This window comes from Nicotiana sylvestris, chromosome 11, assembly GCF_000393655.2.
Source record: "Nicotiana sylvestris chromosome 11, ASM39365v2, whole genome shotgun sequence".
In the NCBI taxonomy this organism is placed as follows: Eukaryota; Viridiplantae; Streptophyta; class Magnoliopsida; order Solanales; family Solanaceae; genus Nicotiana; species Nicotiana sylvestris.
In genome coordinates, this window is record NC_091067.1 from 146,019,774 (window position 1) to 146,044,161 (window position 24,388).

The 24,388-nt window shown below is 36.4% G+C and overlaps 2 protein-coding genes and 1 non-coding gene across 4 annotated transcripts; 1 reads left to right on the plus strand and 2 right to left on the minus strand.

Moving 5' to 3' along the window:
- The first annotated feature begins 925 nt into the window (after positions 1-925).
- LOC104230183 (probable NOT transcription complex subunit VIP2) lies at positions 926-11,089 on the plus strand. 2 transcript variants are annotated; one of them, XM_009782922.2, is made up of 14 exons: positions 926-1,057; positions 2,789-2,930; positions 5,342-5,450; positions 5,523-5,701; positions 6,029-6,410; positions 7,255-7,461; positions 7,552-7,647; positions 8,381-8,469; positions 8,580-8,765; positions 9,627-10,049; positions 10,127-10,179; positions 10,262-10,303; positions 10,497-10,641; positions 10,760-11,089. In XM_009782922.2, exons 2-14 carry the CDS (start codon positions 2,913-2,915, stop codon positions 10,817-10,819), a joined length of 1,989 nt encoding a protein of 662 aa, XP_009781224.1. In that variant the 5' UTR covers positions 926-1,057; positions 2,789-2,912; the 3' UTR covers positions 10,820-11,089. The 2 variants fall into 2 exon arrangements, with proteins under 2 accessions (XP_009781224.1, XP_009781225.1); XM_009782923.2 differs by lacking the exon at positions 2,789-2,930 and having other exon boundaries at positions 941-1,057.
- Positions 5,370-5,450, minus strand: LOC138882499 (small nucleolar RNA snoR35). Its single transcript, XR_011404099.1, has one exon. It is a non-coding gene; the product is annotated as a small nucleolar RNA snoR35 (small nucleolar RNA).
- Positions 11,090-12,242: 1,153 nt separating the features above from the next.
- LOC104230184 (E3 UFM1-protein ligase 1 homolog) lies at positions 12,243-22,837 on the minus strand. The gene is made up of 20 exons (XM_009782924.2): positions 22,564-22,837; positions 21,447-21,758; positions 21,097-21,363; positions 20,937-20,984; positions 18,656-18,721; positions 18,468-18,571; positions 16,617-16,710; positions 16,304-16,360; positions 15,732-16,155; positions 15,490-15,644; positions 14,792-14,857; positions 14,640-14,708; positions 14,465-14,554; positions 14,304-14,369; positions 13,805-13,851; positions 13,652-13,715; positions 13,370-13,447; positions 13,139-13,201; positions 12,720-12,812; positions 12,243-12,619 (listed from the first exon to the last, which is right to left on the minus strand). Exons 1-20 carry the CDS (start codon positions 22,735-22,737, stop codon positions 12,512-12,514), a joined length of 2,445 nt encoding a protein of 814 aa, XP_009781226.1. The 5' UTR covers positions 22,738-22,837; the 3' UTR covers positions 12,243-12,511.
- Positions 22,838-24,388: the final 1,551 nt, after the last annotated feature.

Consider the following 24,388-nt stretch of genomic DNA (forward strand, 5'->3'; position numbering starts at 1 on the left):
CAAAATTCAAAGTAATTTTAAATTAAAAAAATACGAGTTCAAGTAGTTATGACAAATTAAGTTTTAGAAATTGAAATTTTAAAATATAAAGATTTTTTGAAAGACAACAACATTCTATATAGGAGTTCAAGTAATAGTAAAAGAGTCAATTCGTATCCAAAGTGTCCTTCATAGTCACAACCTTTGATCGTTTTGCCATAAGTATGAGTCATTATTTTGCTTCCTGACTATTTTTAGGATCCAATGACACGATAAAACTTATACCCTCCCCCCCTCCCCCCAAAATAGAATTATAACTAGGAGATTTGAGAAATGTTTAATCTTTTTCCTATAGTGTTTCTTAATAAATATTCAATGACTATCTATATTTATCGAGAAGGTTTAAATTTTATGATTATTTACATATAATTCAAATAACTCAAATATTTGACATGATTAGTGTCCGCGCAACCGCGCGGGTGCTAATACTAGTATGGCATAATAGTAATAAAGCAACAAAAATTTGTAAGAATAAATATTTTTATTATAATTCATTAGTAAATTTTTTTGGAATGTTATTAATGACATTTAAGTGGGCGTGGGCGTTTGGACATAATAATTGTAAATTTCCGAGAAAAGTAATTTATTTTTCAACTGAAAATGATATTTAGAGTTGTGTTTGGACATGAATATAATTTTGAGTTGTTTTTAATTTTTGTGAGTGATCTGAATAAAAATTTTGAAAAGCAGCTTTGAGGTTTTTCAAATTTTCAAAAATTCAAAAATTCATACATTGAATTTTTTTGGCCAAACACTAATTTCAAAAATAAATAAATAATAAATTCAAAAAAAAGTGAAAAACTATTCATGGCAAAAGGGGTTGTCAATACAAAATTTATAGGCTATAGCAGTTGTTGGGCTGTTGGGTTTTGGGTTTCGAAAATCCTTTTTATAGGCCCTTTTTCTTTTCCGTTTCCCTTTTTCCTCTTCTCTTTCCATCGTCATTCACCTGACACCATTGAAGATCACTACTCGCACCTTCTTTTCTCGCAGTTCTCTCACTCTCTCTTTTTTCCCGGTATTAATTACTTCTCTCTCTATCTCTATCGATCTATCTATATGTATCTATTCGTATATGTCACTGTCAATTTTGTATAGGCAAAAATGCTAGGGTTCTGATTTACTGTTACTTTTTTTTCCTTCTTGGCTTTTGTTTTCAGTTCACCTGTTGAATCCTTATTTTTTTTTTATTTAATTGTGTTTTTACGCGCGCTTTGCGTGGATTAGTTATAGAAGAAGGATGAATTGTATTTTTTGTTTTTGTTTTTCTGGTCTGTGGAAGTATGTATGTGCAAAAATTTCACTTTTGTTGTTGCTCGACTGTGGAAATGTGATTTTGTTTTGTTTGTAATTTAGCTTCTGTGGATTGTTGTGGTTAGATTACTTTGTTTTAGTCTATTGTAATAAGTAATTTAAGTAGTCAGTGACCAAAAGAAAACAAGGAAATGTGGAAATTACCTATTGAAGCTGTTAATTCCTTGCCGTGTGTAATTTTTATAAAAAGAATAAATAAAAAAAATTCCATGCCGAGCAGTCTGAGAGTTATTTTTCTATCATTATTATTTTTCTGGAACAGTCTGAGAGTTATTTGGAGAGAGCAGTGTTATAAACATTTAGTCACGAAGCGATGCAAAGCAAGGGGTCCCGCTTCATGCTTCAGCTAAGTGTGTGCTTTAGACAATGACAAGCGAAGTGATCCTGGGGAGAAATGGTCGCTGATTTGAATCTCAACTTTAAGGAGTTTAATTAATATCAGTTATAAAATTAGGAGTTGAATTGATATCGACATTATTTTATATCCGATCTTGAAAGAAGTTATTTTAATTGAGATTTGATTATTATAGCGGTAAATTCATATATGTATGGTACTTTTGATTTACCTTAAATTGTGTGATTATTATCTTGTTGTTATTCCTTCTTGTTGCCATTACTTTTGTCATCCGTTCTCGAGCCGAGGGTTTATCGGAAACAACCTCTCCGTCCTTCTAGGGTAGGGGTAAGGTTGTGTACATCTCACCCTCCCCAGACCCCACTTTTGGGAAAATACTAAGCTTCTTGTTGTTGTTGTTGTTGTTGTGTTTGCTTCAATCTAAAGAAGCGTGCGCTTATTTCTTCTTTTTGCTTCAAGCCCCATGAATGTCATCGCTTTTTTTGCGCTTCTCCTTTAAAAACATTGAGAGAGAGTAAGTGTTCTTAGTTCTTATGATGTGTTTGCAGAAGTTGTTAATTTGCATATTGAGTGGCTTGTTGCATGTAAGGGAACTTCTTAAAATCTTTTCATCGTTCAATTGGTGCATGGTTTTTATATGATGGAGGGTGATTGGTAGTTTGCACGCTTCTCCATTAATCCATTGGGGAGCTTGCTACCCTATAAACGCAGATGCAAAGTAAACTTTCCGACTAAGGAACAGACTTTCGTTGAATAGATTTTGAATTTTGGACCTCTAAGTTGCTGATAGAAACATGAACATGATGGTTTGCATGCCTTTTTGAATTTTTTGCTGACATTGTGAACCGATGATGCAAGCTTTTTTTTGAATTCGTTTCTAAAAACTGGCTTTCACTGGGTCATATGTTATGCTTGTTCAGAAATTTGTATTTTATGCTTAGTGGCTGTCTCAGCATGTATCAAGGATTTGTTTTTGTTTTGAGTACTTTCTGATGTCATCTTCTTTCTTTTCTCGTTCAATTTTATCCTAGAGATTGATAATACTTTTTGACTGGTTATTCCAATCACATTCCTTTTCAGATAATAGGTTACTCATTGGAAAGGCTTCCAATATTTTCTCCCATAACCTTTCTGAAGAAAAGGATTAGGGAAGCTGCTGTACAACCAGGAAAATTTTTCTGCATGACCTCTTGACATTTCTGCAATGTCAGGGTTACTCAATGTATTCATCTTTCTATACAACATTTATTCGTATATTGATATTTGAGTTATGTTCTTGTATTCATTGCTTTTTTTTTTTGTTAGGCGAAAAAGTTTTCTTTTCAATTAGCCCCTTTTCTGGTCACCTTGTTACTATTGGAAGAAGAGTTGGTGCTAATTTTTATACAAGAAGTAGGTCAATGCTGATAGATTCTTGTTTTTACCTTCTCTCTTGGATTTCCAATTACTCCTGCCATCCATTTTATGTTACAGTTTTGACTGGACATGGAGTTAGGCTGTTAATTTGATTGATCAGTTATATTATTTGTAGTGTAAAGAAGAAAGACTCACATACTAATAGTACACTTGGAACCTGTGGTTTTAAACATGCCATGACAATTCTATGGGTATAGGAGCATGTCATTAAGTGTATAATAGTAGGAAGTTTAAAGTTATAGAGTTTCCAAATTTGGAAAGGTCTCAGTTACTTAGAACAGACTAAAACAGAAAGAGTTTCATGGAACAAATGGACTAATCAATGTTTGAAAAGTTAATATAATAGAGAAAAATCACATCAAAGGTTAACACTCTGTTTGGATCATTGTTCCCAATCGTTTTATAATATATTGTATTGTATTGTATCATATTGTATCGTATCGTTTTATGAATACAATATTTGGATAGATCGTGTTGTTTGTTATTGTTAAATAATATTTTACTGTTTGGTTTGACTGTATCGTACTGTAGTGTAACCGATAAGTTTACTAAAATATCCTCAATTGTTTAAATATTAAATATATCAAAAATTATGCATACAAATAATTTTAAAAAACAAAACAGAAGAAAGCAAAACACCTTATGAAAGCAGAACAGAGGAGCGAGACAGAAGAAGGCAAAACAAAGGAGCATAGCTAATTAGAATCGAGTTAAAAACAAATTAGGAGAAAATATAAAACAAAAGGTGTTAAAACACCTTTAACGTTGGCGGCAGTAGTTCTGGAAAAAAAGAGAGTAGGTTATGGGCTAGAGATTTGGAATTAAAATAGAAAAAAAGGTAAAGGGTAAAATAGAATTGTGGAGTAATAAGTTAGGGCATAATTGGAAAGAAAAATAGGAAATAATCCCACCACACCAAATCGGTTGTTTCAAAAAAGGGGACTTTTCATTGTTCCGGAACAATGGATTTAACAATACAATACAACCAATTTTAATGAAACAATCAAAACAAACATTGTTTTGGGATAACAATACAATACGACACAATGGGTAACAACCATCCAAACAAGCTGTAAAGTAGAATAGTTAAATAAATTTGATTTCTGAATGTTGTGAAAGTTATATAGAATGCATTTTTAGTAGAATAGAGTTGGCAATTTTTTTGATCAAGCAATAGTGTAAAACAACTTGAAACATCCCAGAGTATGAATTTTGGCACGAAAGGAATACCTATTTCTGTTGCCATAAGGCTAATGGTCCTCCTTTACTGAAAGTATTTGATTTTAGTTATGTTGTTAGATTAGTTGGGTTAACATTTGCTCTTTTTAGTCGCTACTTCGTTCGAGCTGATCATTACTTGATTTGGAATATAATGAAATGCTTTTCAAGAAATTCAAACTACAATTATCATTCAAGGAGTGAACTGACATCACCAGTCTAGTAGAAGAACTTTGAAGCATCATGCTATTGTCCTCAAGTATCTCCTAAATCAAGCATTGTCGCCCAATTTTTATGGTAGCATTGACAGATTTGCTGATGAGTCATTCGCGTTATCAACACCTTTCTTGCTGCTATCTTGAAACTGTCAGCAGTTTTGAGGCGTGGTCGTCAATATGGGGCTTCTGACTGCAGAGCTAGTGAAATTTCCTAGCAATGGTTATGGAAAGACTTGTTCCTTGAACAGAAGCTATTCCCATAACAGGTTGATGCATTGTGCAAATGAATGGACTTCCTGAACGTGGTGTTCTTTTAATGGCTATGTACTGTTGGAAATATTGAAATTTTGATGGATTTTTTGGCATCTAAGTATTATGATATTTCAGTAATGGACTTCCTTTCGTGACTTTGGTTTATGTATATTCTTGGCCATTTGTAGATGGCTGGCCTTTTCGTAGAATGTGGAGTATTTATCACTCCAAAGAAACCAGCTCCTTTTGCTGGATGAGCAACTATAAAACCCCAATTTCATGTTTGCTTGATTGTTTGAAACTACAGTTAAAGTTTGAAATTTTGAGTATATGGTTGAATAATCAAAGTTGAGCAGCTTTATGGACCACTTCTGCTATATTTGATTGATTACCTTTTCTCTGTGGCCTATTAGATCCCTGGTTGGCATCGGGTTTTAGATGGCTTCTTCATGCCTGAGAAAAGGGTATGCTGAAGTAAACAAATTTTTAGTAGTTCACTCTTGATGTATTTTCTTCCACTTGGCTGTAGTCTTCTCTGAACGGATCAGCTTCAAATCTTCCTGATAACACGGGTCGCTCATTTCCTTCCTCTTTCTCTCCTCAATCGGGTGCACCCTCCCCTCTTTATCATCACTCAGGTTAGTTATTTACTGGATTCTCGTTACTTTCTGATAATTAGGCCGATCTATCGTTAAACTTCTTCCTCACAGGAAGTATCCAGGGGCTGCATAACATTCATGGGAGTTTCAACGTTCCAAACATGCATGGAACACTTGGTTCAAGAAACACAGCAATAAATAACGTCCCCTCCAGTGGTGTCCAGCAATCTGGGAATAATCTTTCTGGTGGTCGTTTTGTACCAAACAATCTTCCCACTGCCCTTTCTCAGGTCTGTGTAACTTTTATTTTGAATTCATTGCTATTTCCTCTTCTAGGCTGTCTCCTGGACTTGGGAAACCATGGCTGAACTGGAGAAGGAATTCTTTGACCATATTGGGGGTGTGATTTTGACTCTGGAAATGATTTAACTTGACTTTTTGAAAATAGAGGTGAGAAGAGCTCGAGAGGTGTACTACTAGTTATGTTATAAACCATTTCAAGAACCTATTTAACTCCATTCAGAAACTATTCTGGCTTGCTTTCTTCTCCTGTATATGCTAGGTTGGCATTCCCTTGTATTGCATATCTTAAAAGCCTATTAGTATTTGTATTGCAGATATCCCAAGGCAATTCGCATGCTCATTCTGGGATGACGAGTAGAGGTGGTATGAGTGTTGTTGGTAACCCGGGATATAGCAGTAACACTAATGGTGTAGGGGGTTCTATCCCTGGAATTCTCCCAACCTCTGCAGCAATTGGTAATCGAAGTTCTGTGCCAGGCCTTGGGGTGTCCCCCATTTTGGGAAATGCAGGCCCAAGGATGACAAACTCAGTTGGAAATATAGTTGGTGGGGGCAACATTGGCAGAAGCATTAGCTCTGGTGCAGGATTGTCTGTGCCTGGTCTTGCTTCACGGCTAAATATGAACACCAACTCTGGCTCTGGAAATTTAAATGTTCAAGGACCTAATAGGCTAATGAGTGGTGTTCTTCAGCAAGGTAAATTAATGTGAATGGATGATGGTTTTCCCCTTTTAGTTTGTTATTCCCTTGTTTTGTCTGTTCTTCAGCAACATAAATTAGCTTAAATAACTGTTGGTTTCCCCCTTCTAGTTTGTTAACTCCCTTGGGTTCTTGTTTTGATTTCTCTGTTTCACTGTTCAATGTTATTGAAGAGATTACAGTTGGCAGAGCGTTAGCTACTTTCAGTCTTTTGTTTCTTTCGGCTGCATTATCTGATGTTTAGGAGGTTATTGTTATTTTCCAATGTAGTAAAAAAATGAATGTGATTTGTCTATGTGCTAATTTCGCTAACAGCAAACCTTGGTGAGAAAGCATCATGTATTTTATCAAACTACCTAGTCTCAAACATGAGTTGCGAGTGGGCTGGTTCTAAGCTTATTTTCAGTCCAAAAACATCAGATGGTGGATCAGACTAAACTTCTACCTCGATAAAGAATTTGTTGGTCAAAGAAAGTACTAGCAAGGAAAATCTGAAATCTAAATACTATTCCCCTCTTCCCAATTTTCTGAATTATGGCTTGGAAGGGAAAAAAAGGAAATAGTAGGGATGAGGCAATGGGATGGAAGGAAAAAAAGAGGGATGGAGAACAAACGACGGTTTTTAATGTTTGTCAAACGTGTTAGTTTTGATGGAAAAACTATGTTTTGGTCTTATTCAACTTGAGTGCCTAAATAAACAAATTGGAAACTGTTGCAGCTTTTGTTATTTATTTCACGTAGAGATGTCATTTGTAGATAGGTTAACTAGGTATCATATATGTAACACCCACTGTTTGTAGGTTGGTGAATTCTTTATGCTAATGGTAGTATCTGGATTCAGCCTCTCCGCAGGTTCTTTCTATGTTAGGGAACTCCTACCCTGCTGGTGGCCCACTGTCTCAAAACCACGTCCAAGCAATTGGCAATTTTAACTCTATGGGATTGTTGAATGACGTAAATTCAAATGATGGATCTCCTTTTGATATCAATGATTTCCCTCAGCTAAGCAGCCGGCCCAGTTCGGCTGGAGGACCTCAAGGACAATTGGGTACTTAGAGTTTCTTCTCCTTCGAGACATTCTGTGCAAGTGCATTTATCATACAGTTCATTTAGAATACTGATAAAAAGACAATCTCAGGTTCCTTACGGAAGCAAGGGCTCAGTCCTATTGTTCAACAAAATCAGGAATTCAGCATTCAAAATGAAGATTTTCCTGCTTTACCTGGATTTAAAGGTGCTCATCTGCATGCACAAAGCTCTGTCTTAGTGGGTTGATCCAAGTGGTAGCATTCTGCACATGTTTGCTTTTACACTTTTGGCTGGGACCAGAAAAGTAAAGGCAGGTTAGGGAAGTAAAAAGAGGACATGTAGGAGACATTCCCTGATCTTTCTGTAATAAAGGAGGAGGTGAAGTAAAACTGGATGTTTTCATCACCTTCCATGTCAGACTTTTATTTCCTTAATTGGATAGAATTAGAAGGGAGTCTTATTTACTACCCTTCGGTTGTGCCAAACAACATGAAGTGGAGGATGATTACATCTCCTTGGTGAGGAGATAATGGGTAGCCTCTCCACTTGATCCTTATCTCTCCTCCCTTGAATGTTAATGTTGAATTGCAAGTTAACAGTTTCTAGCATGACAGTAGATGCTGTCAATGCACAAGCTAAAACTTCCTCTCCACTATGGTACTCTGGCTTTGTCGTGTAGCTCTTTTTTTTCTCTGAGAAGGCAAGGGATGGGGGTTTTACCATGCTTTATGGCCTTTGTTAGTTATTTCTGCCTAAATTTGTAATATCAGGAACAAAAAAATAATTTGTAAATATTTCTATTTTGCTGTAAGGTATGAATGGGTTTGGGAGGGGGTGTCATCAGGGAAAGAAATGGTGGCGATAGAGAATTAGGGGGGGGGGGATGTTTTCTTCCATGTTAGGAGTCTAATTATAGTATTGCCCTCATGTTTGCTAAGGTGGGAATGCTGATTATGCTATGGATCCTCACCAGAAAGAGCAACTCCATGATAATACTCTTTCGATGATGCAGCAACAACACTTCTCAGTAAGCTCAGATTTCTGAAACTCGGTGGTTATTTTTTAGAATCATAACCTTATAATAAATGCTTCAGCCTGCTGAATCTGTCCTGTATTCATCTTGATCTAACGGTGCAGATGGGAAGATCTGCTGGTTTTAACTTGGGGGGAACATACTCATCGAATCGTCCACTGCAGCAGCTGCAACATGCTCCATCTGTTAGTAGTAGTGGTGTCTCCTTTTCAAATATAAATAACCAGGATCTGCTGAGTTTACATGGTTCAGATGCCTTCCAATCATCGCACTCCAGTTACCAGCAACAGGTGCAATACTTTTAATTTTTATGGCTTTACCTTTTTTTTTAACCCTTATTTTTTTTGGTTAACTATCGGTTCCTTTGTTTCAATCCTTTGGGGTAGAGGGACACTGGGAGAAATTATTATCTTGTCTGCCTCAAGTAAAAGATTATGTAGCCCAACTTTTTCAGACTACTTCCAAATCATTCTTTTTCCCCCTTCGTGTATAACGAGAATCGAACCCTCTCTGCTGCTGACGATCAGATTTACAATGTACTACTTCGATCCAATGCCTTGTTCTGACTATGTTTTAGCTTTTCCCTTTCTTATCTGTGTTGTGCCTGCAGAGTGCAGTCCCACCAGAAATGATCCTATCATTTTTGGGTTTGGCCCTGGGAACCCCTTCTTCTTTATGGTGGATCTTTTCTGCCTTTCAGCGATGTTTGATGCATAGAATTATACTTTATTGTATAAGGTCAAAACCCATAGTTCTGCACGACATAGTTTCCAACGAAAGATTTTGTTTGCAAAGAAGATTTTTTGAACATGTATTTGCCTTCTATCTTCTTAATTCTTTTTTTTTGTGTGTGTGTGGATACGGGATTGGTCCAGTGTTAGATGTTCTTCTTCCTGAGTGCTTTCCCTACTTGACCCAGCTGATTTGACAGTCGGAGGTTTGATTTTGGTACAAGTTTCTATTGGTCGGCAATATAGCAGAAATCTGCCCTCCTTATTGCCAGGTGAAAGAAAGAAAAAACGTACATTGGAAACTATAGTTTTGATGTGGACAAGCTAGTGGTTCAACAAGTCTAAATTCCCGGTGTGTTGTAGAGGCTGCATTTATTCAGTTTTAAAGGACGCTAACATTTTTTTCCTCTATGGATTCAGGGTGGTGGACCTCCTGGTATTGGGTTACGACCTCTTAACTCTTCAGGTACTGTTTCTGGGATTGGATCATATGATCAGCTTATCCAGCAGTACCAACAGCATCAGGGTCAATCCCAATTTCGGTTGCAGCAAATGTCCACTTTAGGTCAGCCATTCAAGGATCAGAGCTTAAAGTCCATGCAATCCCAAGTTGCTCCTGACCCGTTTGGTATGCTTGGTTTGCTAAGTGTAATACGGATGAGCGATCCGGATTTGACTTCTCTTGCACTTGGAATTGATCTAACAACACTTGGATTAAATTTGAACTCTGCTGAAAATTTGTACAAGACATTTGGTTCCCCATGGTCTGATGAGCCTGCTAAGGGGGATCCAGAGTTTACAGTACCCCAATGTTATTATGCGAAGCAACCGCCACCTTTAAATGTGAGCTGCCTTTGTATTCTTGTTTTTCTGTATCTGACCTATTTGATATATTGAATATTTTTCTATTTTGGCCGCAGCAAGCGTACTTCTCAAAGTTTCAGCTAGATACTTTGTTCTACATTTTTTACAGGCAAGTCTTTTGGTGATCTGGCCGATGTTCCTTGATTGTAAAATTCCAATGCAATAATAACAGGATCTGTTGTTTTTTGCAGCATGCCAAAAGATGAAGCACAGCTATATGCTGCAAATGAACTGTATGTTCTCTCATTGTTACTGATTTGGATGTTCTAGGTCATATTTTCTTCTATTGTATTCCCAAGAGCTATTTTGTCAGCTATTGCTATGTTAGGATGTTCGTCTTGCTGCATAGTTGACCTTCTGGATGTGTGATGTGCTAAGCGCGTAGTTGAAGTTTGGTTAATAGCAGGCTGCATTTTCTGTGTGTAGGTACAACCGCGGCTGGTTCTATCACAGAGAACATCGGTTGTGGTTTATGCGGGTTGCCAACATGGAGCCTCTCGTCAAGACGAATGCATATGAGAGAGGGTCTTACATTTGTTTTGATCCAAACACATGGGAGACGATCCGCAAGGTATGGATATTATTACGCAGCGTTAAATTCGTATTATTAGTTGTGTTCGTCACATTCCAAGGCGCTTCAGTTTTTACGAGGTTTCTAATGTTCTGATTTATCTGCAACTTTGATGCAGGATAATTTTGTGCTCCACTATGAAATGTTGGAAAAAAGACCTGTTCTGCCTCAACACTAACTTGGTGGTGCAGTTTATAAGTACATTTTCAACATATTCCTTTTTTCTAGGAGCCAGGTAGTTCACCTGTAGTTTCTGCTCAATGCAGTGGTTGGCAGCAATTGTTAAAATTAGAGTTGTCTTAGTCATTGGTGATTTGCTTCTTGTATCTGTTAGATGTTGCAAGTCACAGATGTTTTCTCAAAATCTCATGGTGGAAATGCCATCTTTAAGACACTGTTAATAGAATATTAATGGAGTATTGAAAAAAGACATTGATTTCATGCAAAAGCTGGCTCATTCCTCAGGCGAGTGCATAGTTGACTTTCTGCAGGTTCTAATCATGGACTCTTTTTGGCCGTCATCTGGGAAAAAAATTCTGGCGCTTGAGTGCTATTTTTGCTAAGCTTTAATCAAGTTCAAAAAGTTCTTTCCCAGGGCTAATTCTTTATTTATAAGGTTGTACTTTCATTAAAGGAAGGGCCAAAAACGTGCTCGTATGCAGGAAGTATTCTTTCCCAGGACTCCATATCAGCAAAGTGTAAATTCAGAACGGACGCATGGAAGATGAAATATTTCATCATCATTTCTATTGCTATGAGATGTAGAGTTTCCTGCTGCAGTAGTTGAAATCTGTATCTGAGTAGGGCCTAGTACTTTTCCCATTGATATAGTGGAACTTATATAGTGCATTGAAATCCATCATTCTTCAGGTTCAACTCCAACCTTGTACCATAAATCTTCGAAACTTCCAATAAAAGAATTTGAAGGGTTCTACTTAGATATATGCATGACAAATCTGTTAACAAATCTTTTATTCAAGAAATGGATACATTCTATCAGGTCTTACAACATGAGCTCTTCTTTGGACAGGAATCTAAACTTTAGTGATTCTATACACTTATTTACGTATTGAACTGTTGTCGTATAAGACAATGGTAAGAATGAACAATGTCGTGTTTTTACAAGAGAATTGCCAGAATTCAGATTGTGCATCTATCAAAGTCAATAGCGTAAAATAACTTCTCCCAAGCATCAGCAAACAATGGAAGAGGGAGGGAGTGTAATTTCTCCTGGTTATCTGCACGGTTAATTGAGAATTGAATTGATAATATATTTTATATGATTCCTTTAGTTCGATTCTTTTTTCTTACTAAAAAATAAGAAAAAAACATCTGCAAGTCGGTTCTTCCGGAGGAACAAGTGGAACAACTATAAATACACGAACCGAATTTCATCCAAGTGTGGGAGTCATATTTAGAATATTAGTTTGCATATTCTTTGTTTAATTTAATTGCCTGGTTTTCCAGATCTTACCAGAAGCCATTGACTAATCAAATTCAACTCTCACTAATTATATGAAATATATCATTCTAAAAAAAAAAAACTATATGAAATATACGGAACATTCATATAAATGACCAAAATTACTATGGAATTGATGTGAAGACAATAAGTTGATTGCTTTATAGTATATATTTTGTGCCAAGTTGGTATAAAACAGATATACAATATCTATTTGTACAAGTCACCAACTACGCAAAAGCTGAAGTCTTTGACGAGGACTAACTTCCTTAGGAAATCTCTTATAGCTGTTTGATGTGTAGCAACTCCTCTTAACTCTGGTTATGATAGAAGAAACCATTGAAGAGAAGAAAGATGAATGCTTCCATCTTGTGTTGAAAATATTCCCTGAAGTTGAATCTATCCAAGTCATGTCTGTGACTGTGAGGTACTAAGCACTAAGCCCTTCAATGCAGGCATCAATTCCTCTAAGAGCTCCCTTTTGGTCAAAATTCTGTCAAATGAACAATCTTCCTCCTATAGAGAAGATTAGGCAAAATGAGTTAAATGCTTACTTGTACAGCGGAATTAGTGTTAGTAAAAAAAAGGTCATTTCTCAAGGGATGAAATAACTCACATTGCCGGTAGCAGCAGACATTAGAGCCAACAGGCTCACTGTTCCACTCTGGTATTCAACCAAGGTCTTGAATGCCGAGTCATCCAGTTTATCCTGAAAAGTAGTAATGATGTTAAAATTAGTTTACTACTGATGCAGGCTAAATATCAGAGCAATAAAATCTTATTAATCTAGGCTATCTTTAAGCTAATTTACTGATGCAGGCTAAATTCATCAGAGGAATAAAACCTTATTAATCTAAGCTCTCTTTAAGCTTGGATGGCATGAAGCAAATGCAGATAGATTTGCAATTAAGAGTGAACAAATATTACCAGCTTTCTCTAATCCACCTTATGTCTTACTTTAATGAAGACAAGATTTATGCAGTGTAAATTATGTGCAATAGCATCAAGGGTCTTCTCATAGCATAAGGACTGTACCTTTAACCGAGCGACAGCAGCTGAAATGGCCCTACCAGGAGCCTGAAGAGCTTTTCCATGAACCTGTGTATCATAAGGAGTAAAGATCGACAGAGAGAGAGAGAGAGAGAGAGAGAGAGAGAGAGAGAGAGAGAGAGAGAGAGAGAGAGATGAAGTAAAGATCAAGATATATACACCACACACATGGAGAAAGAGAGGGGCGGGTCGGAGAAGGAGATGGTTAAGGCTGACCTGTACATAAAGCAGAGATATAACTTGTGGTAAAAGAGAAACTGGATCCATTTCAGCAGAAACTTGAGATGTCAAATCCTGTAACCAAAAGAAAACGATAATTCTTTATAATTCATTAATTATTTAAAGCATTCTAGAGTCCTCTAAGTAAGAAGTCAAAAGAAGACTGGAAACTCCAGCCTTGCATATTTGTGTTCAAGAGGAAAAAGCTTATAAACAACCACATTCAATGGGGAAATTCATCAACCCTCATAGTCCACCTCATGTAAAACTGAGTGGTACCTTGCGATACGAGTGCAGAAGAGTTCTTTCCAATTTCTTGTCAAGCTTCTTCAAAGTTAATCCACTGCAAATATTACAGACCAAATATCATTCTAGTTGTTCACTATAGGGGCAAACTAAGCGCCTTGTGGGAGGTAGAAGAATACGCAATACCTTTCCTCCGCAACTTCTCTCAGTGCAGACATAAATGATTCCACCCTCTGTCAATTGTAAGATCTAAGTTACTAAAGACTCCAGAATGTAAGAAAATGCAACAAAGATAATGAGCATTCCTAGCAAATGAGAGCATTATTATTGTATAAAGTGAAGGTAGTATACTTTTGAGACAAGCAAATGCTTGTAAGAAACAGAAGCAAGTACCACATTGACTTCAGTAGTGGAAATAACAGGTCAGAAAATTTACAAATTATTTCCTTCTTTTGGAGAGAACTCAGAGAATCCATGCCGGGTACAGAGTAATTGTTTCGCATTGAAGCCTTAAATAGAAATGTGGTTTGGAAGAGAAGTGGAAGCAAAGCATTGTGGTGGTGTGGTTGAGGGAGCATAGCAATTGCAATGGATGCCTTTTTTTTTTTTTTTTTTGGGGGGGGGGGGGGGTGCATCACAAGATTGGCAGTTGTTACATTGGCACTAGAGAGAAATGGTAACTGACCTTCCCTTCTAAAGCTTCAACTGTTGCAATGGCCTTGGCTGACAGTACACGCGGCAGACTCTTAGCCTAGACAGAAGAAAGTCAGAAACATCAATATAAAATAGTAAAATAATTCAAAGTGCGTCACTGTATCTGTAACAGAAGAATGAAAAATTATTTACCAGAGCACTTCTATCTCCAGCGCTAAGTGAAATGGACTCGAGATTTTGAGGGTCAACTGGAACTCCATTTTTCAGTTTATTGTGCATATCCTGAGTAGACATTAAAGGGAAAGGGGCTTTTGAGGTCACAAAGAGCAATGCGAGAAAACCAATAAAAGTAGTTAGCATGTCTTACCAGGTTAAGCAATAGTGTATCAATCATTGAGGTTCCTGTGGTTCGCAATAGATGTTTGTGTAGAAGAACCTATGCACCAAAGAGAAGCCATAATAAATTCTATGCATATGAAAACGTCGAAACTACTAAGTAATAGATCTGAATAAACTTACCGAAGTTGTTTGGTCATCTTCAAACAAATCAAGGGCTTTTTCATAAAGCTGCATGTTTAAAAATGACTGCAACAGAAAAGTAGAAATCAAATCAAAATTACAATATAGCAGATGGCTGCTCTAGACAAAAGGAAAACAAATAATCATGTATGCACTATGCAGCTGAGTATAAACTATCAAAGGAAACAGAAGCACATCTACGGCGTCATTGGTAGAATGAATAATGGTGGTACGCAGGATTCTGCGAAAGCACTGTCGGCATATTGTCACAATACGGCTTGCAAGTGAGTTTTGCTCTAGGACTATGTTTTAAGGCTTTACTTCCTCTCTCAAATTGATGTTTACTTAGTATTGTCCTTTTAACCAGTGTCGGCATACTGTAAACATACATTTTGTTTTTTAGAAAAAGATATTCACATGCACATATATAAGAATTTTTTTTTGTGAACCGGTGTCAGATGAGACCCCTTTTTAGAAGGTGTCTCCACCACTGAGAATGATGACACGCGGATACATCAATCTCTCTGAAAATAAGAAGCCAAAGTGCTGTGAGAGAAACCATTTGGCGTAAAAACACAGGTAAAAAACAATGAACAATCACCCGGGGGTGGAGGAGTTTAACAGAAGGAATCTAAGCAGACAGACTATGTATATAATGTTCATTAAAGCAGGAGTAGACATGACTATCCATAACTTACCTCATCAAGTTTCTTTTGCAAATTATCAAGTAGCTTTTTCATTTTCTGGGCATTTTCGGTGAAGGCAGCCTTTCTTCTTTCCTTCAATGAATTGACGAGCAACGGTCTCAAATGTCTTGCTAAAGGCAAAAGAATCATCTCTGGATCGTCCAGACCTGTAGAACAAATGGAAGTCAGAGAGTAAAAGCAGTTATGAATAGATCACTAGACAGCTAAAATACTCCGAGAAATACTCAATGTACCTTGTTCTTCAAAGTCAGGATTGAGAGATGTAATCTTCTGAATTACCCATTCTTCTGAAATAACGCCAAGGCTATCCTCATTCTTTCTAGCACCTGAGTTTGAGTCTGCTGCTTGTGATCCAGATGACACCTTACCTTTCTTCTGACCTTTCTTAGATTTACTTGGGGCAGATTCCTGGTTATCTACCCCTGTTTCAGCTTGCTCCATCTTAGAATTCCCAGATGATTTTCCTTTTTTCTTCTTAGATCCTTTCTCCGAGGCCTGTTTGCTGATACCGGCATCACTGCTTGTTTCATTTACTTCACTGGAGTCATATCCAACTTTAGCATCTTTAGTAACACGAAACTCATCTACAGGCCCAGCACCGGCAAGCCCAGGAACGCTTAATGTTTCCATCTCCTTTTCTATCCGATCAAACAGATCCTAATAAGCAATTTTACAAAATAAGACAAGATTAAGGTAACAGAACTTCCACAGAAGGTTAGCAATATAACCCTTGAATTGAAGTAAGATTTTTAAAATAGAAGATGCCAGCCACTTTTAGAGAGTGTAGATTATTATAAATTCTTACCTTGACAAACCCATTGCTAAAAATATATGAATCTCCCAAGATAAGCGCTCTATTCGACTGAAAAAGGGAAACCAAGATTGTGAGATCACGAGAGAAATAATTCATTCTCTATAAATCGTCAGTTCAAAATTCTCATGCACTACATATTTGGAATGGTGCTGCTTCATGGCAAAACCGAATGCAACATAAGTTTTAATTCTGACCAATCATGTTGCAAAAATAAACATGCCTACATAGAGAATCACTTGCAGACGAAGTACAAAAAGGATAAAACACAAGAAGTATGTATATAAGAGGAACAACGAAGCATCACCTTTTGTGCTGCTTGAACCGATGGACATAGTGACAGAATCTTAAATGCATCTTGGCTACCTAAGGAAGCTGGTAAAACTGAAAGCGAATCAATCCTGCAACAATTTAAGATCCCCAAAACGTCAAACCATGAACATCCTGCAATGCAGGGATTGTAGTGAAGTTCCTTTTTTTCTCTTCTTCCTGAAATGAAGTTTTAAATGGCCAATACCGTTTTTTGAGTTAAGTAGAAAGGAGCAAAGTAAATCTCTCATGCAGGTCATTATATATGAAATTCAGAATTCTCTTCGTGCACAAACTCTTTCAAACAGATCATACAAAATAAACCATAGACGAAGTGCAACCTACTAAATGCCCTATACAATGAGCACAGGCACATAATTTATTAGGCTAAATATTGTTCTTAAAAGTATCAACTGATGTCATCTTTCTACTCCATACACGCAACCCTCAAGTAAATGATAATATTTGTTATTATTGGACAAACGAACAGATGAAACATGAGAAGGTCATGAAAGAGTAAGCAGTTGCTCCTTTCCAAGTTCCAACTTAGATGTCCAAAGTTATATTGCTCTAAGAAGTAGGAGGAATATAGCTATGACCATAAACACCTTTAAAAGTATAGATCTAACTTATATTTTTTGATGACTAGCGCTTCTAATTTGTAAACTATGTCTGATGAATTACACCACCTCTTTGGCAATTTTAAATTATGAAGAGATAAATAGTGAAAGATAAACTTTTACATTAGGGATGAAATTAGTAGATTCCTTAAAAGAATGAGGATAACCATGGGTATATGAAGGATAACAGATCTTTTTCGCCTATGAACTGCTATTTTATGGATGAGCTTCGACTGCTAAAAGCAGTGGTATCAACGGCGAAAAGCACAAAAAAGCTCTAAGGTCCGTTGGGGCTTTGAGCGCAAAGTGCAAATAAAGCGTGAAGTTTAAGAAGAAAGGCACAAATGGAGAAAAAAAATACAAATATGTATGTGTAGTCCAAGACTAATTATTTTAAGCATGAATAAAAAATATATGGACAAAGAAATTGAAAAAGTTACGAAAAAGTGAAATATCAATTGTTTAGTGTTGCTTCTTCAGGATTACGCTCATTGGCAAGGAAAAGTATGCATTAGAACCGTGATAACAAATTGAAGCCCCGCTAAGCGAGGCGAAGCGCTCAATATATTTTGCGTCTCGCTTCAAGGCTTGCGCCTTTGACAACACTGCCTAAAAGGTTTTTAAACGAAAAGGAAATTTTCCAATCGCTCAACTAATAAATTCAAAAAGGAGAACCTGAGCTTAACAAGAAGAAAGGAGGAGAAAGAATGGGAAGTAGATCAATGTCTATATAAAGGTCGTCAAGGATTGGAAAGAGATATGAGTTTTTGCCGTTGGTACTATGTTAACATACAAGCACTTCCTTATTTTTATCCCAGCAATAAAAGTTACCTTCCTTATCAAAATAATATTTGTTTTTTTTTTAAAACATAAAGGTCAGCAACGATCAATATTAGCTGAAATGCAGTTTATCAAGTTAAATGAAACACAGTAGGATGGAATGAGCTCAAATTTCATGCCCTCTCAGAAATGTTAATCAGATTTAATTTGATACATGAAATTACTATGATTTCTCCCAGGAAGTGACTTCATCCATATCCTCGGTAGACTATTTCCTTCCTAGAGAAGTGCATTTCTCATTGTATTCTGTTGCAGTTTTCATTAATTATTAAAAGTTTCTATGGGATACGAATGTAACGGGTAACATAAAAAGTTTAACACATTAAGTTTATCGAACATTTTCTAAATGGAATAAGTAGAAATAACTCCTTCCACTTTGGGACCCTTACCAGCTATTACGTTCTATGGCATCCTCAACGGCGGCATCCAACATCTCAATCATTGAAGGGTGAGCATATGCAGTATCCAGAGATATACCATCGGGATATCTGGACTAATGTGGCATTCATGACCAAAACTTAATTAGAAAGATCCAAGATAATGGGTATGCAAGCTAGGCTAAAACAAAGCAAAATACCTGCAGGAATTGAGAAGGTTGCGGAATCCCAAGTTTTTGCATAGAATCATAAGTAATAAAAGAATTCTGCATTACCAAAATCAAAGTGATATATAATCAATTAAGAGGATCAGCAAAAATATCTAGTAAGACTTGAATTTAATTTTCCACACTTTTTTCCTTTTAAGTCCAGAGACTTGTACGAGTATAACAGTGCCTTGAGTAAGTATATGAAGTTGCTGAAATGTTGAGTAATTTCTTCTTTTCCTGTAATCCCATTTGTACCCAATAGGCCTTCTTTTTTTTGGTTCTGTCATATGAAACATCTTATAATGGCTAGAAGAAAGCATTAAGAAGTCTGAGAAAGAAATAGAGAAACCATTTTCTTTGGAGATTAAGAATTCTCTTTTGTTTGAGAAGAAGTTGTCAAGATGGAAATCGCAGTATCTATCATTGGGGGGTAGGCTAGTTCTAATCAACTCAGTATTAGACTCTCTACCTACTTACATGATGTCTTTGTTCCCAATTCCATCAGGCATTTTACAGAGATTGGACAAACTACGAAGAACATTCTTCTGGCAAGGCAATAAGGAGAAAAAGGTCTTCCATTTGGTCAATTGGAAGACAACAACAATGGATAAAAAACAAGGTGGATTAGGGATAAGGAATTTGAAGAATCAAAGCAAGGCTCTTAGAATTAAATGGTTATGGAAGTACTCTAAAGAACCCCAATCTTTATGGGTCAAAGTGATCAAAGCCAAGTATGGTGAAGAAAACAACTGGGTGTCAAAAAAAGTCAGTACATCATATGGAGTAAGTGTGTGGAAATCAATCAGAGAACTTTGGCCAATAATGAAGAATCACTCCTCCATAAGAGTGAACAACGGAAGGAACACATCATTTTGGAATGATAACTGGCTAGGAATGGGAAGCTTAAAGGAAAGATACCCAGATATGTTCGGTTTAGCACAAAACCAGCATAAGACAGTCGCTGATATGAGGAGTTGTCAAGGATGGGAAATAGCTCTAAGAAGACAGCTGAATGACTGGGAGATAACAAGATTAACTGACCTCTACAAAGAGCTGGAAGCATTTACAGGACTACAGGAAGGTTTGGATTCAATATGGTGGAAGAGGTACAACAAAGGGATTTACCGAGTGAAGGATGCATATAAGAGTTTGAATCATGATAATCAACAGGTAGACACATGGCCTTGGAAACATATATGGAAAACAAAGATTCCATACAAGGTAGCATGCTTTACTTGGCTACTAGCAAAGGAGGCGGTTTTAACCCAGGATAATCTCATAAAAAGGGGAATTTCTATGTGTTCAAGATGTTTTTTGTGTGGGGAAAATGCAGAAACTGTCAACCATCTGTTTCTACACTGCAAGATTACAGACCAACTATGGAAAATCTTTATTAGTCTTAGGGGTATCTCATGGTCAATGCCATTCAGGATTAAAGATGTCATCTATAGCTGGGAAGAAGCTGGAGCTGAAGCAACTAGTAGAGAGAGATGGAGGACTGTTCCGGCATGTATTTGGTGGACAGTCTGGAGAGAAAGGAATACTAGATGTTTTGAAGATAGAAGCAACTCAATGCAGAAGATCAAACTCAATTGTATTCTTCTATTTTGTTTTTGGTGCAAACAGATGTACACAGAAGATACATTGACAATCATAGACATTCTAGGATCCTGCTAGGTCTCAAATTAGAATATCTATAAATTCTCTCTATGTAAATTTGGTTTTCAGTGCAACCTATGTACTGATTGTTATAATATATACAATAGTTACCAATTCAAAAAAAAGAATTCTCTTTTGTTTGTGTACTACTTGGTCTACAAAAGTTTTATAAGGTCAAATGTTTCTGTGAGGACATAAACCTTTTCGTCTAATCATTGGCATCCAATGCTTGTTTTTTCTCAAAATAATCTTTCTAATGAAATATATATGCCTCTCAAGACTGCTGCATAGAGTCCCAGTAAGGGATACGAGTATTTAGATGAATGCTTTTTTTTCTTTGATTTAAAAAAACTCTCAGGTGTGTGAACTTGTTCAGGAGATTTCATCTAACTACAGAAGCAAATGAATACAGCCAGAAAACAGTAACCACTAAAAATAACTTCCCTCAAGGAATGGATAGAGGAATCACATTGAAATGAAAGTTTTGCTTCAACTTCAAAGATAAAAAGGTGCAGCAGCAAGTATTATTGGACCACACATTCACATATGGAAACAAGGAACAAGAAATTCAGATCAAACAGTAGTAGCAGGACAGTGCGGTGCAGATACCCACCTGCGAAAAGAAGGAATCTACACAGTCCTTTTGAGCCATGGCAAAAACCTGTAGAAATTGAGAAAAGATAGAACATCAAAAAAGAAAAAGTCATTGCGCACAAAAGAAAAGAGCAAAGACCTAGAATAGATATTGAACACATGATAAATAGGTCACATACGGAAGGTGTCCAATGAACTCCTGCACGAAGAGAGCCGAGAATCTCGCCTTCTTTGACTAAGCCGTTAAACAATGACTGGAAAAATGAGGCGTCAACAGCAACACCAATAGCTCCGTCCATCTCTTGCAGTAAACTCTGCAAGGTGTTCCATAACGCTGACGTGTTCATAGGAACAAAAATACCCCTAGCTGCACCACGTACCATTGCATTTACACGAGCAACATAGGCTGGTGTATACAATTGCCCACCTTCAAGCCTACCTTTTACCTAAACGTGCCACACAAACATATCAAAACTTACATTACATAACTTCAACCCTGTACTACTACATAAAAATGTCAGAAATTTACCAAAGTCCCAAGACGAGGTTCAAGAATAGAGACTACTAATTCCGACCCAACTTGTAGTTGCCCTGCTATTTCAGCAATGGCAATTTGGCTACATTCTTGAAGTCTTTCATTGATTTCTTCAGCTGCTGTATCCCAATAAGTATTCGAGATAATTTCACCATTAATTAACATGAGGGATGAGTCATGGGATACTACATACTGGGCTTGTTTCTCCACATGGTACAAGTCTACCCCGGTACTGTCAGCTAAATCGATCAAGGAAATACGTCCTAGTCTGTTGATCTCAGCCACAACTTCATTCCTCAATTGCTCCTATACAATACACCCATATAAGTAAATTAAATAACTCCAACGGAAAAAGGTTATAACACTCAGATATAAATAGAATTAAACATCACCAGCATACGAAAAATCTTAAACCAATTTTTATCGTAAACCATAAAAATCAAGTTTTTTTCCAATTTGTTTGATAAAATTGGTTTTATGCCACCATATCACTAAATTTCTCCTATAACACACCCACATAACCAAAACAAAAAAACACCAATAAAGAAAATTCATAAAACTCATCCACAAACATAATTAAACATCACCACCCTAATAAAAAATTTGAATTTGTTTAATCTAAGAATCATAAAAATCAAATCTTTTCTTTTTACAATTTTTTTGATTAAAAAACTCAGATATTTTAAGTGGTTCAATGCCACCATTTCAGTCGGAATTGCTCCTCTAACACGCACGGGGGCGGAGCTAGAAGCCCGAATGGGTTAGATTTTGCTCAAAAAATTATGTTAAAAATGCATTAAGTATGAACAAGTACTAAATTTAGAATCCAGTTATTGGCATTTGAAGTGGTTGCTCTAAAGTTCAGAACCCACAAGGTCGAAATACTAGCTCCACCTCATCGCACGCACACACACACACGACTAGAATTAAAGAATACCAATAAAGAAAAATCATGAAACCCATTTACCAACATAACTAAACATCAACTTCATGATTAAAAAAAAACTTCAATTTTTGTTAATCTATAAACCATAAAAATCAACTCTTCTTTTTTTCAATTAAAAAGCTCAAATGATTTAGGGTGGTGGGAGAAGAGAGGGTAGAAGGGTACAGGTGTAATGTATTCTTTGCCGGTGATTGTATGGAGGAGGTCAAAGTCAATGATTTGAAGCTGATGAAGTTTCTGCACTAATTCAACGACGTTTCGTTCTGATAATCGTACGGTGGATTTTGCTTGTTGTGCGAATTCGAACTGTCTTTGTAATTCTAGTAATTCTTCATCCATCTTTGTGTGGAATTGTGGTGGAAGAATACGGTGGTTTCAGTTGGATATTGGAAGCTCCGATCAGAGTGATGATCCAGGAGAGCCGATGTTTGGAGTTGGGAAATACCGGGCCGGTTGACAAAATACGTTTGTTTCAAGTATTGGGCTGTATTATAAATATCAGGCCCAAAAACAATTTAGTTCGTTTTCACTTTTAGCCCGCACCAGAAACTATTTATATTCCGTAGCCAAAAAAAAGTGTATAAAATTTATATAAATTTTGTATATAACATATATATAATATATATATATATATACAAAAAATATATTTTTTTTTTGCTATTATTTTGAGAGCGACTATACAATGTCATTTTCCTTTTTTTCTTTCGATCACAATTGAGCCTCAATTACCAAGTAGTTGAGATTGGCTATAAATTATGAGGGATCTTTCCACGAATAGCCGATCGAATTTACTGTTGACTTCTTCTAGTCGGTATACATAAATTATACACAATTATACAAATATTATACATTCGATGGTTATTTTTAGTTTAAGCGGTTAGGTAAGCAGCTATTTAGGTTAACTCTTCATATATTATTCTTAATATCTGGTCCGTTGTATTCAGGTCATACCAAAATAATATAACTAAATAGGTGCACACCCAACTGCTTAAACTAAATTAGCTGGCAAATGTATAATATTATGAATTATTCATATTAGTATGTGTGTAATTGTATTTAACTTTATAATCTATGTACACCAGCTAAGAAAAGTAAATAGTAAATTCAGCCAGCTATTTGTATAAAGATCCTTACTAATTATTGAGAGGATTTGTTATGTTTCTTCTAGGCATCCGATAAGAAATAAGAATTTTTACATTCCTATGCCATATAGGAAACTATATTACCCTCGATGTTGAAGGTTTGATTTAATTACCTTTAATATACCTAATTACCAAATCTATACCATAAGTTATTTTAACGGTACATTAAATGTACCGTTTATTACTCCTACATTACAGCTATCGTATATTCCCCAAATCCCCCCCCCCCGTTTCTCTCTTCCACACCCACACCCTCACACATGTATCACCCCACACCCATGTTTCAAAACCTTTATTCCTCTGCTAAAACCAGATTTGTTAATATAACCCCCAACATTACCGTACAAATTCAAGCTTTTTCTTCTACAACCAGTCAAAATTGAAGTGAAATCTTCAAAGTTCATCTCAATAAAGAAGAACAAACATTCAAAACACAGCCCTAAAAAAGCTAGAGAACATGATATACCTTCATTCGATTTGGGTGTATTATCACCACATTCACCCAAAAATCAAGGGAAAACTGCACATGCAATTGCAGATATGAAGCATACTCTTTCTCCGCGTCAAACCAGGGCTGAATGTAGAACTAAACAAAAACATGATTTCGATGCTGGAGAATCTTCGAGGCCAATCAAACAAGCGAAAAAGAAAGGAAAAGAGATAGTGTTCGATGATGGTTTTGTAGAAGATGTGCCTATCAGTAAACCTGAAAAGAAATCTAAGGTGGCACCCAGTTCAAAAACTCCCAAAAAGAAGAAAAATTCAAAAAAATCCCCTACTGTTAAATCTCCTAGAAATGTTCCAAAACAATCATTGGTGAAGGTAAGAATTTAGTAATTTCTTCACTA

What these genes read in the sequence shown, in the direction of transcription:
- LOC104230183 (XM_009782922.2), top strand. An exon ending in TGCTTTACCTGGATTTAAAG is followed by an intron (nt 7,648 to 8,380) that starts GTGCTCATCTGC and finishes ATGTTTGCTAAG; the next exon opens with GTGGGAATGCTGATTATGCT. An exon ending in CATGGGAGACGATCCGCAAG is followed by an intron (nt 10,642 to 10,759) that starts GTATGGATATTA and finishes ACTTTGATGCAG; the next exon opens with GATAATTTTGTGCTCCACTA.
- LOC104230184 (XM_009782924.2), bottom strand. Translation starts at nt 22,737, where the DNA reads ATGGATGAAGAATTACTAGAATTACAAAGACAGTTCGAATTCGCACAA. An exon ending in GCAAAGAATACATTACACCT is followed by an intron (nt 21,759 to 22,563) that starts GTACCCTTCTAC and finishes TGTATTGTATAG; the next exon opens with GAGCAATTGAGGAATGAAGT. An exon ending in AAGATGACCAAACAACTTCG is followed by an intron (nt 14,709 to 14,791) that starts GTAAGTTTATTC and finishes TTTGGTGCATAG; the next exon opens with GTTCTTCTACACAAACATCT.